This window comes from Hermetia illucens, chromosome 2 (assembly GCF_905115235.1).
Source record: "Hermetia illucens chromosome 2, iHerIll2.2.curated.20191125, whole genome shotgun sequence".
Classification (NCBI taxonomy): Eukaryota; Metazoa; Arthropoda; class Insecta; order Diptera; family Stratiomyidae; genus Hermetia; species Hermetia illucens.
Genome location: NC_051850.1, coordinates 176,476,542 through 176,491,646, shown reverse-complemented (window position 1 = coordinate 176,491,646; position 15,105 = coordinate 176,476,542). Strand labels below are relative to the sequence as shown.

Below are 15,105 nucleotides of genomic sequence, written 5' to 3'. Positions count from 1 at the left end.
CATTTTGTCGTGGCCATGAGCCGATTTCCGACTCCACAGAACAGCTCTGGTCAGTGTAGCGCCGCCGCTACTCCTTTCCTGGCTAGTTTGTCCGGTGCATTATTGCCTTCTAACCAAATGTAGCATGCAACCTAGAGTACCCAAACCTTATTGAACGAGCCGAGTGTTTTCAATTTGTTAAGGCATTCCCACACCAATTTGAATTTACCCGGTAGAATGTAAGTGCCTTAATAGTCGCGTGGCGGTGGTTGGACCTAAAAGCCTTAATAGCCGCGTGGCTGTTGGTTAGAATAGCAATGTTTTGCACCCCCCCCCCCCCCCCCCTATAATTCCTTTCAAGAGTTGAAGGAGGCACATCTATTAAAAATATTTATCTGCCCTGAATCCAACTCCAGTTGGCTGAATTAAAGGCATTGCTCACATCTAGCGTCACCACCGCACAGCACTTATCAGTGACACTAGCTCGGCGAACGAAAGCAATCTGTTGTATATAGCTTCTTTCAACATCTTCCCCATAGTGTAGTTGGAGTTTGTTGAAAATATTGTCTAATTCCGGAGCCTTATTATCCCTAATTCCTCCACAGTAGTTCCTCCTCGCTAACCTCAAGACCAAGAAAACGTCCTGTTGAATCGTTGCCTGAGGTTCACTTTCTTAATGTTGTTGGAAAGGAATTGTAATTACTTTGAATAATCGTCGCGTGCACATCACTGAAGTTGATTTTTCTCCACTTTGTACATTACAACCCCGTCAGTCAGAGTTGCCTGTATTTACTTTCCTCAGTCGCCTTCTTCAAGCTACTACAAATATCGCGGCACTCCTATTCCAGCTCCCTATGTTCTGGTTATCCTTTTGTCCTTTGAAAAGCTTCCTCCCTCGCTTACATATTGATCTCAACGTTAAGATTTCCCGGTTCCGTTTATAGCTAGCTAAGCTATCTAAGTTTCTCGATTCTGATGCGCCTTGGATTGTCTGTTCCTTCAATTCTAATATCGGCCTCATTGTCACTATGGGTGTAATGTTTACTCACCCGCTAGACCATCCGCCCACGAGGTACTGATGTAGGTCAGATCGACAATCAAATCTAATCCTCTACCTCAGAAGGCAGGTATGCATCAAACGTTTGCTAGTACAATCTTCAGCTCCCTAAAGTAGAATTTGGCCCTCATCGTTCCTCACTCGGCATCACCACTCCTCGTATTCTTCTAACATCCAACAATAAGCCGCTTATTATCTCCTCATATTGCTACACTAGGACGAGACTCTTTTGGTCCAGTTCGAATACCAAGTTGAAACCCTCCCCGTTTGTAGATTTGGCCTTCCTGGCATTCATGAACTTTACCCTCCAATGTCCAAAGTCCATGCCCGGGTTCTGCTCACCCAGCATGCGAATGATGTCCTCTGCCTTCCTTCGAGGGCCCGGTAGCCAACAACCGATATGTTCTGGCCTGCGTAGCTTAGTGTAGTACAATAGTGAACCTGGGCCGGCCGCAGGAACTCAAAACTGGGATTGCCTGCTGGAACCACTTTAAGGTAGCCTCGTCAGTGCACTCCAAATGAAGAAGTCCATCGCGAACATTTTGACTGTTAAATCGTGGTTTCATTCCAGGCTACAGCATTTTTTTCCAAAGGCATTCCCGGAGGATGGTAAATTGTCCTTCTAACATTTGGCCATCCTAGGAGGAAACTCCCACGGTAGCAGTCAGAACAGAGGCTGCAGCTTGCGCATACGTCCTCTTCCTTCCTGCCTTCGTGTCCGCATTCCTATGGGAGGAACCAACTTCATTGAGTTCTCTCTCGCTGATTTGATCACCTCCCAGCACACCGGTCCTAATCCCCGCGGGACGCGTAGATCTAAGCCCTGGTGCGGAGCAGAATAAAGCGTTGGCCACAGCAGATGTGTTGGTCTTACGCTTCTTGCGCGCATTTCCACTGACACAAGAGTCAGGTGCGTCCAGTGTGGATCTCACCGGGGTTTCCAGTTTATCTCTACCTTTCGCCGGAGATTCCGCTGCATTGCGTCCGTTTTCTCTGGACGTTACCACACCTAGTGGTACATCCACGTTCATGTCCTTATTCACAAAATGCTTCATCTTCCTTCGCAGTGCCCTCTTCAGCCGCCGGCTTGGGTCATTTCCAGGTTGATGGTGTCCGGGCCACTTGGATCCATTTCCACATACCGGCGTTAAACCAGTAGCGTCTTCCCGGTAAAGAAGGAGGAAATGGAGAAGCTTTTGACAGGCAAGATTCAGCCTGTGGCCCCCCTCCTTAGTGACCGGAGTTCCCTTCTGCCGAGCTTTCCTCGTACGTTTGTGGGTAGATTTGGGCTATCGTACCGCGGAAAGGTCGGCCATAGTCGGATTTCCAGTTTCTCTCAAGTTGAGAGTTACCGTACTTTCCTTTCTGGCTAACTTTTCCGTAGGCACTAAGTGCAAGCTTTCCACTGAGTTGGAAAGCATGCCTTCTATAGAGGGTATGAATGTGGCCTCCAAAATCTGCGCCTTGGGCGCAACACGATTGCTCATGGTCACAGGTGGATTCGAAGTCTTTGACTTGGAGAGTTTAAATCCTTCGTCTCCATATTCATATTTTGGACACCCTTAGTATATTAGTAAACTGCTACAGGCTCTCCCACCACGACAAAGTGGTGTCCGAGGAGGAGTCCAAAGGCTTACTGGGATAGGGCTATACAATACCACAGAAAGGAGTAGGAGGTACGCCTCCTAGTTACCCCATCCTAACTTGCTTAAAATCAAAGTGATCGAAGTGAACAAGATTATAATATTGAATCCTTTTAGGTCAAAGGACATTTACATATTCAAATCAACTGGTCAAGTTCACCTCAAGTTTTTGCGTCGGTTGCCATCCTCGCGACAGAATGGTTTTCCTGAATATTGAACCCCGGACTAGGTACAATCTTTCATGGAAAAGGAGAAGTATTAACTTCCCGATGACACGGTTACCAGGACCAAGGAAGGAAGGAAGGAAGCGTAGGACATGAGGAAATGTGGAATTTTCTCTCCAGCGTAATTGCTTTTCCTTTTGTACACACCTCTCTATCGAAAAAAGTTAAATATCCGTCTTTCATCACGGGTAACAAGTTCACCGGAATCAGTTTCGGGCCCCCTTTCTCTGCCCAAATATTGACGTTGTTTGTTAGTCTGCGCTTGTTTCTCTACTTAGCCCCATTCCCTGTACGTTTTGTGTCGTCATTCCTGGTAAGGGTTCTCTGGTCTATTTAATTTTTTACTTATTTTCAAGATCTCTATACGAAGTTATTCTTCCGCCCTTACGTATTTCCCCCGAAACATTAAAATAGCCGCCCCACCTGTTTGGGGAGCATTAGGCAAGGTGTTTGCTTTTTCGACTATTAACTTTACCCTCGGTTTTAAAGTCTTTGCTATCGTCAAGGATATATGAAGAGTTCTGGTAAGGAAGAGAAAAAGTCGGAAAAAGATGACTCCTGGGTAGAAAAACGACTGAAAATTGTATCGCCAAATAATTTTCTTGTCCTGAAGTGTAATAGGATCTTTTGCGTCATGTGAAAAATAAGGTCTATGTTATGGGTGAGTTGAAGTTATGGCTGGGAGTATTAATAGAAGGAATAGTTCAATATTTCTGGGAAAAGCTTTTACGGTATTTACCTGTATATGAGGAAGGATATTTTTACATTTTTAGTTGGGGGCATAGTGGAAGCATCATGAGTAATGTCGTCGCTTGGACTTGTGTAGGATTCTAAAGCACTCAGAAGAAAAGCCCAGTTTTCCGTTCTCATTCAAGCAAACGGCGGACCAGTTGATCCCCACTACTCGAAATCCTCCCCCTCAATATATCAGATTTTTATGATCCATCTGTTTACTTACCATTTCCCTTGGGCATTATCTCATTGTTCATATGATTTACGCGAGCCAATTTATCATGTGCTCAAATTTTAAGCCCCTGTTTTGACTGCTTGTTATGTAGGACATTTATATTACTTGCCTTATGCTCCACATATGTACGTATGACCTGAGAACTTCAAAAAATAAGGGTAATCCCATTTCGTGCCAAGACAAGCTGGAAGACAGCATATTTCATATTACAATTTCAATGCGGAAGCGCCATAAGGAATGGTAAGGACTTTTTCAGGATGTGAATAGGCTGTCGATGAAGAAGCGAAAGACAAATGGGATCATCTGAGTTATTGAAAATATTATGTTTGAGAAACATTACTCAACATCTAAGGAGATTTGAAAACACTAACAGGAGATGAATAAGGATTCAAGGAGTTTCAATATAGCCATACAAAAATAGAATAAAAATCGTCCCCCAACGGACTGATTAAAACCAATTATAACCCCATCTAAATTTAAACTGAATCAATTACCGTTATTATCCTCATCATCACCCTGGAGTATCCATTTGCCAAGTTTTTGGTAAAACAAAAGAAACATAATACACACATAATGGACCATTTCTAATCCATATAACATCCCCCGGACAGAGCCAAAGGTAACATTCGAGGAGTCTAGTTCAGAACTTTGCAGCTTTGTAACACTCCTTGCTCAGTTAAATGTTCTGAATTCTTAGTTTTTAATTGGAATCAATTTTAATGAGGACTATAAAGTTAACTCTGCAATTAAGAAACTTTTCAAAGTTTTTCGAAAATATTATTGGAGATCACTTTTAATAGTTTAAATGTTCTTAAAATTTTCTTGCTTTCCAGTAGGGCTCTATCTCCTAGAACCAATCTCTCAACTAAGAAGAAATTCCGGAGAAATTAATTGATGGAATTCATTGGTTCAAGATACAGATATTTGGGACGAAGTCATCTTAAATAAAACCACGTTATACGTGAATGCACAGTTCTGGTTAGAGAGTAGAGAGAGACTGGTCGAAATTCGAGAGTCCAAAGACGTGTCCTTCTTTTCCTAGCTCGCATGTAGGGAGGAAAAGATCAAAGACGGGTTTCTAAACGAATGATGCGAGGGACCTTGCCGGGAGACTCAGCTTTTGGCACGAAACTAATTTGAAAGGCGGGGACACCCTCCTTGTCTCCTTTCTCCTATTGGGGCAGGTTGCATGGAGCTTCCAAACTGAGAGTCGAAAAATGGTAAATATCGCGACTCTGGGTTGAAGATGACGGTTTGCTCTCTAGTCCTCAATACATCTGAGACTGAGACTGGAGACGGGAAGGTGAAAAGGCCTTTAGTTTCGAGTTGCACTGGATATTAGGATGTGAGTAGAAAAAGGACATGACTAGCCTTTGGCCAACGTGTGGTCGTTGATGTGAAAAAAGTCCCTCTACGGGTTCCTATAGGACTGCCTTAGCGGCTTTCTTATCGAATATACAATTTGAAAACTGTAATGAACCTAAGGGAAATATAAGTATAAGACAATCATCCTAATTGGCCGAGAACGACCTAGAGGGAAGAGCTATCCCAGAAACCTAAAAAGTTGGTGAAATTGACCGTGAAGGTCCACCCGCAAAGACTGAAGCTCCATTAAAGTGTTCGGTCGACACGTTTTTGCACCCCTCTGTGCTAGCCAAGCTCGGTAATATGGGGGGGGGGGGTCCTTTGAGCGCTTTGATCCCTCACGCATCATTAATACAAAATTAACGTGTCCATGCCGATGCGTGCGTCCGCACCGAAAAGAAATTCGCAACGGCCTAACGATGAAAACCAGAACGCGAGCTAACACTGAAAAATAAAAAAATGGAGCCGTAAGTCTCCGGACCCGAGTGCCGCAATCGAGAGGAAAGATCCACGACGTATCACAATCCCGATCATAGTTTCTTCTGGATCAGATATTTATTGAGGCGCGGCCCTTTGAGGTTCCCTTCCATCCTTAACATCTTCAGACCATTATTTCAGAGGATATCCCTAGGAAGGTTTTGCGGGGATCAAGGGGAAAGAGAGAGGGTGGAAGTCATATACCCACTCGAATAGACTTCCGAGTAAACTACCGTATACAGAATGAATCAGATTGTGAAGCACATTAAAAAACCTCTTACGAAAGGCAGGCCTCCCAATTCGAATTGACTTCGTCTGCACTACCTTCCTACATCAGGGTTGCTTTAAAACTGATTCTGCATCTCTGATTGAGCGACTCCTATGCTAGCGACTCCCTTCAGGATTGCGTACCTTGCTGTGATGAGGGAACTCAGAAAGGAAGATCCTCCAGGAAACGGGAGATGACACCAGAAACCAAGTGGTAATGCAAACCCCAAGCTAAGATGTGACAACCGTGCTGAGGACTGAATGGTCACAGAGGTTAAGATGTGGCCGTAAACAGTGAACTCTGGATTCAACTAGCCTTGTCTCGGCAAAAAGGGGCTCTGCCGAGATCGACCTACTTTCCTCGATAAAACTGAGGCCATGGCAGCCCATTATGAAAGCAAACGCAATTAAACCTCGATCGTGACGATTCAATCCCGAGTAAAGGGGCAACCCTAAGTTCATCGATGGAGAACCTGAGTCTAGACTCCGATTCTCCACTTGCTCAGGTGGGAACCAATCTAATTGGGACCCAGTCCTTAACGGACGAGTCGAATCAGGCCCCTTCTGTCAGCACTCCTGACCGCAGGCTCCAATCGGCGCCACCTGTTGAGGCGAAAGTCTTGCCCACGGGTAAACACTGTCCACGCACAGTAAACAGCCTTCGGGCAAACCGCCTCCGGGCAACGCACAACCCAAGAGCTGTACCAAGGTTGAAAGGAAAGGATCGTTCGGGGCTCCTGCGGCCAAGGGGAGCGGTGCATCTTAGGGGCTGCCCACAGGGTGGGGTTATCTCTTCACTGTTATAACTCTTGGTAATGGATACCCTACTGTGGCTCCTGCAGGACAAAAAGCCATCGCGCAAGGATTTACAGACAACCTAGCCGTAATAATTATCGGCAAGTTTGCGGACACAGTATGTGATTGTTTGAATGCAACTCTGCATGAAATCCTCAGTTGGTGTCTCTGCAATGGACTGACGATGAACGCTAGGAAGACTAGGCTAGTTACCTTCACTAGGCCCCTTAGCAGGGGCGGAAATCCAGCTAGCACAAACAGCCAAGTATATTTCGACTCGAAGTTAACGTGAAAGCACCATATCCAGGAACAATAACAGAAATCCAGCAGATTGTTTGAATACTGGAAACTAACTAAGCACATTCTTTGGCAGCATTGCTGATTTTTCGTATTTGGTTTCCATGAGTTATCTTCAACCACAAACTTTTACTGTTTAGATGCTACAAGTTTACTTATTGAATACACACATGGCTATTTAGAAATCGAGCTATCCTATCTGCCAGAACCAAACAGTTTACACACATGAAATTCGTCCCCCGACACATTGCTTGAAACTGTATGGTGAAAAAAAAACATTGCATATTCTGTTAAGGGAAAGTTGCACCGCATACGTACGTACGTACGGTAGAGAAATTCCGCGCATCAGCTCTGGTGTACCATGTACAAGATGCAGTGCATTGATATGCGGTCAGGTGATTGCTAGCAATTGGCTGCGACTGCAGCTGTTTATGGTTTGCCACTTGCCAGAACATGAACTACAAGAACCACGGGCCAGTTAGTTACCTCGTCCCTACGCCAGGAAAACGCGTTGACATTCCGTGCCCTCCTTGACACTTGATTTGCTCCTCCTGTATTTAGCCTTCTTGGCTAACAAAATGACAGACAATTTTCCCTTTTCTGTTAACGTAAAGCACGATAAAAATGGTTTTAGTCTTACAAGGTAACTTTCCTTTCCTTTTGTGCTGATATGCTGGGTATTTATGCCACCTAACGTGGCAGTGACCTAGAATAAAAATTATAGAACTGTGGCGCGGCAGGATCTGCAGCATCCGAAATTTATTTCGGATGTTGCGGATGCGGACGGGTAGATGGCGCTGAACTCAGAAACTCTCCACTTACTCGTTTTCAGAACGCACCAGGGGAGTGGAGAACCAGCTGTAAAGAAATGCCGTTGGTTGGGACAGTAAGGACCGCATGGAAATAAGTCGGTCTCTTCTGTATCCAACCGCGGCGCGAGACATACATAACGTCACATCGCTCGTGACTAAATAAAGTTGAGCGTTTCCTCTTAAATTTATAATAAAAATTAGCTTTATTATGTTTTCTTCTGAATATTGAGTTATTGATTTTGATATTATTTGAATTTAACTTGTTCGTTACTATTCTGGTCTAAAATAAATATATTAAACTCGTAAATTATTTTGTAAAAATGAAAGTAGTTTCGTTTCATAATGTCGGCTAGCATCCAAATTTCTTAATGAGTGACGTTCGTTGGGATAGATTTGAAGTTGATACGGTTTGTTCGCTTTAACTAACGAGTTAATTAGTTGCGATGAAACTTCTCAATATACATCCGCGCGAATCAACATATATCACACAGTAGCCTTGTGCGGCAAGCATATGCATTCGAAGCTGACACATTCCTTTAAAACCAATTTGCTAAAGAACCATAGAAATTTGTCGGCAGCCTAGTTTAAATTGCTTATGAACTAACGCACACCTTTTCTACCCTTATTTTGTCAGCTCCATGAATAGCTAAGGCTCCGTTTACACTTGTCCCTCACATTTCATAAAATTTGTACACCTGGTCCAGTCCGTCTTTTCACCGTATTGAAGATCAAAAGCATCGCAATTGTCTCCTTACATGAGAAGTGCCAGCTACTCCGTTTAAAAATTTAGTTTCGCGTTCGGCTTCCTTTTGGAACGTGATCGGCAACTAACTTACACCGAACGTAAAAAGTCAATGGTCCTCAAAATACTAGCGGGTTATTTGACTCCTTTAAACTGAGCAGCATATAGGTAGGTAGGTATCAGCGGCCGCTCCGAGGAGCCCAATTAGCGCCGTTTTGATGCCACAAACTCCTAAGACCGTGACTGTTGTTATAGGAACAGGGAAGCAGAGTCCAGCCGGCTCGGATCTTCAGAGCTAGCCCGTAGCATTCACGAAGGAAAGCAGCTCTCCGACCCTGCAGCTAGAAATCTCACTGAGGTCCCCAAAGAATGGTTTACCCAGTGTCCGCAGCCTGACTCGAGCCAGAGCTGGGCAATCGCAAAGAAAGTGCATGAGGGTTTCCCTTACTTCCCCGCAGCTTCGGCAATGCGAGTTGTAGGGTAAGCCGAGCCTAGCGGCATGGTCCCCTATGGGCCAGTGCCGTGCAGACCGCCGTAATCTTGAATGCATTTGCACGCGTCTGGCACAGGAGCTGTCGTGATCGGGCTATGTTATAAGCGAGCCAAATTCTCCTTGATTTGGCACAGCTTGAAAGCCCTCGCCATCTTAGGCCCGCGGCTGCTAGGTAGTGCGAGTAGACTCGGCCCCCGACAGCCGCCAGCGGAACACCGACTGTATTCGCCGAGGGACTGCCAAGAGCAGAGGCCAATCCGTCAGCCCGCTCATTCCCCTCTATGTTCCTATACCCAGGGACCCAGAGGAGAGTGACCTTGAGCGTGCCGCCCAGATGGTTGAGCACGTCTCTGCACTGCCACACCAACCGGGAAGATGTCGTCGTTGAGTACAAGGCCTTGATGGCCGCTTGGCTGTCGGTCAGAATGGCTATGTTACGCTTGGGGCTCGAATCATGCTCCAGCCATCGACAGACTTCCAATATCGCCAGTACTTCCGCCTGGAATACACTGGTGAAACCTGGAAGACCTTACGACTTGAATACACCGTGTGTATTCGAGAAAACCCCCGCGCCGACTCCATAGGCCATCTTTGATCCGTCCGTAAAGAATACCGTGTCATAGTCTTGCAACACGCCGCCGGTCTTTCACTTTGCCCCGGTTGGAAGGTCCACAGCAAAGTTTCTCGTGAAGTTCAGCTTGCGTGTGACATAATCCGTCGGGGATGCCCAGATTTCTCGAGGTATTTCATCTAGAATGTTGCTGTGGCCGTAGGACTTCGCTGCCCAGCATACGGACTCACGTAGTCTGACGGCACTACACGCTGCAACATATTTGATGTGGAGGTCTAGGGGGAGGAGATGCAGGAGTACATTGAGAGCATCTGCCGGGCAGGACTGCAGAGCCCCCGTAGCACCTGCACACGCGGTTCTTTGGATCCTATTAAGCTTCGTTCTATTGTATTTCTTCTTCAAAGCCTGCCACCATACAATAGAGCCTTACGTCAGGATCGGACGCACTACAGCGGTGTACATCCTGAGAACCATCCTCGGCCGGGGACCCAATTTCTTTGCAAAGGTTCTCTTACAGGCATAGAAGGCTATACAGGCCTTCTTAACCCTCAGTTCTATGTTCAACCTCCAATTTAGCTTAGGATCCAGGATTACACCCAGATACTTTACATTAGAGGAAAGAACCAATCTTTGTTCATTCAGCCGTGGTAGATGGAATTCAGGTATCGTTTGCTTAGTGGTGAATAGCATGAGTTGCGTTTTGGTTGAGTTTATGACCGCTCTTGCGGTCCATAGGCACACCTGTCGCAACACTCCTTCCATGATGTCGCTCATAATGGACAGAAACATCCCTGATACTAATATCACCAAGTCCTCGGCATACGCCACCACGTTCACCCCGCTGCTGTCCAATGTACGTAAAATTTTGTCCATTACTATTAACCAAAGCACCACCCTGGGGCGTGCCTCTGTTCACAGCTCTGGTCAAGTAGTTGCCTCCCAGATCGGACTGGATTATCCTGGTACTCAGCATGGATATAATCCAATGTGTGAGATACCCCTCCAATCCAATACCGGTCAAGTCTTCCTTGATGGCGTTGGTACTGACGTTGTTGAAAGCTCCTTCTATATCCAGGAAGGCAGCAAGGGTATACTGCTTGTACTGCAGCGATTGCTCAACCGTGCCAATTACTTCGTGGAAGGCGGTTTCTGTGGATTTTCCTTTGAGGTAGGCATGCTGGGACTTAGAGAAAGGCGCTCTCTCCATAATCGTCCTTAAGTGAATGTCCAGGACGCGTTCTTGGGTCTTCAGTACGAAAGAGGTCAGGCTGATTGGCCGAAAGTTCTTCGTGGACTCATGATCGCGCCTGCCTGAAAACCACCCGTGCGCGCCTCCAGGACTGCGGTACGTATCCTAAAGTGATGCAGCTCCGGTAAATCTCAACAAGCCACGGCACAACCCTTTCCTGTGGCATGTAGTAAATTTGATTAAATGTTCGTTGTTGGCCAGTCTAGATCCAACTGGCTTTATACTAGGTTCGATGTGCCATCAATAAAGATGCCGTGGGAGCTGAAGGAATCCACAAACTTTTCATCTTGATTATTAGAGTCCCTTAAGGCCGTTTTCTCCCATCACAGCCATCGCTTCTTCGGCATTCAGACGGTCCATTACTCTCCCAATGCCATCGTTGACAAGCCCCCCTGCAGCTGGGACCAAACAAAGCCTCCTTCTTTGCTTTTTCGGAAGTATTCGTTGGTGCATAACACTATAGCGCAAAGTGATGTTTTCAAAGAAATCCACTTATGCACATTCAAATTTTAAGGCTTTTTAAGGTTAAGGCCAAACATTATTAAAATCGATTTACTGTCTGTCTGTCTATCTGTCTGTCACACGCATTTTTCTCGGAGACGGTTATGGAGATTGACACCAAATTTGGTAGAATAGTGGGAACTGAGTTACAACAACTAGTCAATATGGCCCAGCAACTCAATTTTTTTTTCTTATTTTAAAATTAAGCGAGCCTAAAATCGGCCACTCACTTGGTGGCGAACAAGACCAATTAGAGTGAAAGGCTCTACAGCTTTTTCTGGTCAACGATCCAACTTTCGATTTCATCCAGGACAAAGGCCACTCATCAGACGCTGCTTCACCTTTGCCTTGAGAGTTGCATGACTGAAAGTAGTTCTTGGGGGTTATTTGCTTTGATATATACATAGATCCATAAACATGACACAACTGTGAATCACATTGGAGACGGAAAACCCAAATTCAGCCAAAGCAAACCCAATTTTCATTTTAAGATTGATCGACTCCTGAGTCTGCCCAGCACTTTCGGTCACGCTCCCCAGGACAGATGAGAGGAGGCATTCGATGACCCCAGTCCTTCGTCCCATTTTTTGACAATTGGTTGTGTGTCCTCGTTCCTTTTTTGACGATTAGTTGTACGAACATATTTCCTGCCAGGTGAAAAAATATGCATACAAATTGTGTACCATTCAAAACAAGAAAAACACCGGGAAAAATGTAATGACAGTTGGTGGTTTTTCAACCCCCAGCAGTATTAACTTCGGTTTATTACGCTTTCGCATCATTTGGTGTTCTCCTACTCTAGCTCCACTGCTTATGCTTACAACGACAACTACCTGAATTTTTTTAAGATGATTAAAAATGGTATCCTATTATCGAAAGCGGAAAGCCGATTACAAGATGGTATCTTCCGAAAGATGTTTTAATCATCCGTTTGCTCTCTTTCAATTAAGGAGCTGGTCCCTGAGCTCCGCTTGATAGTAACGAGGGAACTAGTAGTCACAATGAATTCGCAATCCTGTGAGGGAGTCATAATAGTGTGTTTGGGACGATATTTTTTTTCTGATATTTGTACTGATATTGTATAAATATTTTCGATTAATGGATAATTATAAATTTCTTTTTTCTCTCTTTTCCAGTCTCTCCTAACGCACGTATCGCGTCCCACTAAGAACACATTGAATAAGCTGGGCATTTTTACGGTTTCATCGTTCCATGCATTTATATGTGCACGGTCACCATCTTTACTTAACAATCTACTTGCTGGTCGTGGTGCTACAAAAAGACGACCTCCGCTACTCTCCAGATCAAACAGTGGCTCAAGTCGGCGTTCTATGCAGGTAAGTGGTTTGAGAAAATTAGAATAAGATTGAGGTGGAGGATTATTTAGTGAAAATCATTGAACATTCAAATCTAACCTTTATAAAGACGGTTCAAATGGCGGATGTCCAGAATGACTATCCAAGTTGACTATGGCTAAGCACGAGGGCAGAACGATCCTATATATACCGTCGAACTATCCTATATATACGTCAAGCACACGAGAGGTTTAGAACTACGACACTCGTCACAACCGAACGAAAGAGAGCAGGTCCTAGTTCACTTAGGCATTCAGGACAGAAGGGGGGAGTCGGCTCCGTAAATACCGGGTATCTATCATGCCCGATCAGAAACCGGGTGACGTGATAGTGGACATCTCTGTGGCTGCGCACAATCCATAGCTCGATATTTGGAATCAGCCAGTGCGTTCCTGCCACGCCCTGAATGAATGAATGAAGTTCCCCTCTGACAGCTGTTGGTGTTTTTTTCGTAGTTTCTTTATTGCGTCAACACTTCCATCCGGAATTTGAAATTACTGCGCCAATACTCTTCATATGCCCTCCTTCATCCTAATTCCGATAGCCCTGCGCTCAACAGCAATTTCATGGCTCAATTGCTTCGCCATGACCTCCTTTCCTAAGGACCCACCTATCTATTCCTGGTTGTTAGACGACATTTCGTCCTGCGTCATCTGAAGCTCTCCGTTCTGATTTCTATTATATTGACACTTAGGCCCAACATCTTAGCGTCTCCAATGGCTGGTTTTGCAGATTATTTTGTAAACCTCATTTAAAGTCCGGATGTTAATGGTCAATTCCTCATCCTCAACGACGAACAACTGAAGAGATGGAAGTCCCTCCTCTTGTGGTTAAAATGCTTGTTATCTGTAACATACAGAGCAATAATTTCGACCATCAAAGCACTCAAACGGAATAAAGCCGCTAGACAGTTGCTAGATATAATTTTCGAATTCATAGACCTGGTAGCTTTCCCAGCCTTTCCTGTTCTCTCAATGAGGTCGCCTCGCTTCTAAACGAATTTAGTGGTAGATTTCATTTGTCGATGCATCACCTCCAGGGTATCTGGCAGCTGCGGATATTACAGTCCCACTCTTTTATTATGGAGAGCCTTGCTGTGGGTGGCTTCCGTGTCCACTCCTACGTGATTGTCCGAGAGGATTTGAGGTGATTTTGTTACTTGAATCCAGATCACCATGCCAACAAGAGATCAGTCTGGGTCTATTTTCACTAAGAAATGGCGCGTACTATTAAAACAAGGACAATTTGAAATAATAAAAGCTTCCTATTCGCTAGTGTTGAATTATATTTTGCAAATACCGATATTTCGGGAACCAGATCGGGAAACCAGATTTCCTGTGCCACAACGCTACATTAGTGAAACTGCAACGCAGGTCCTGAACCCACAACCAGCCTTGAAACATCAGGGACGATCTTCACCTACCCATCCGACACTCTATCCATCATTTTCGAAGACATTGCCGAAACCAGCATCCGTGCATTTCTTCAAAAATACCGGAACATAGTTTGAATTAGGACCAGAACATAGCTACCGAGCGTAGCCTCTCCAAGCCAGTAAAACATAATGTTTAGCACCACATCAACATCACCGGCTCTCCTATCTTCTCTGAGGTGGGTCAACCACCACCACAGGAGCTCGCACTTATGTAGAAAGAGTTTGAAAAGTTGCTCAAGCAGGATTTATGCAGACACTCACAGCTGTTGGTCTTCGCTACTTCCCTAAACCAAACATGGAATGGAGACCTTGTCACAGCTATAGATGCCTAAACGCTCAGACTATTCCGGCTCGATATCCCATACCGCCCATTCATGACTTTGCGGGTTCTCTCGCCGCTGGCCGTATTTTTTTTCCTTCAACCTAGCCAAGGCCTACCACCTACCTTCACCACCTCCTCATACCTCATTCCAAACACGGCAATATGCACACCTTTCGGACTCTTCGAGTTCACTAGGATGACTTTTGGACTATGCAATACGGAGCAAACATTTCAGAGATTTATTCACTCTGTTCGACAAAACCTAAACTTTTGTTTCGTTTACATAGATGATATTCCAGTCGCTTCTTTTTCAAAGTCTGAGCATGTAGCGCACCTTGGGTCCGTTTTTCAACGTCTCCTTCAGACCGGCCTTGTTCCCAACTGTGAAAAGTACAAATTCCTCCAACGGCTGGTGGGATTTTTCGGCCACAATATTTCCCCTGATGGCATCCAAATGGACCCGGACAAGGTACAAACAATCGCGAACTTCCCGCTTCCCAAAACTGTTAAGGATCTGACAAGATTCTTGGTCATGCTAAACTTCTACCATCGTT

At 45.1% G+C, this 15,105-nt stretch overlaps 1 protein-coding gene across 1 annotated transcript in view; it reads left to right on the top strand.

The window, feature by feature from the left end:
* LOC119650445 overlaps positions 1 to 15,105 on the top strand; it is an 809,140-nt gene that overhangs the window by 525,205 nt on the left and 268,830 nt on the right. Inside the window, exon 17 of the mRNA XM_038053300.1 lies at positions 12,576 to 12,776. Within this exon, the coding sequence (XP_037909228.1) occupies positions 12,576 to 12,776 (201 nt within the window). The remainder of the gene's footprint in view (positions 1 to 12,575; positions 12,777 to 15,105) is intronic.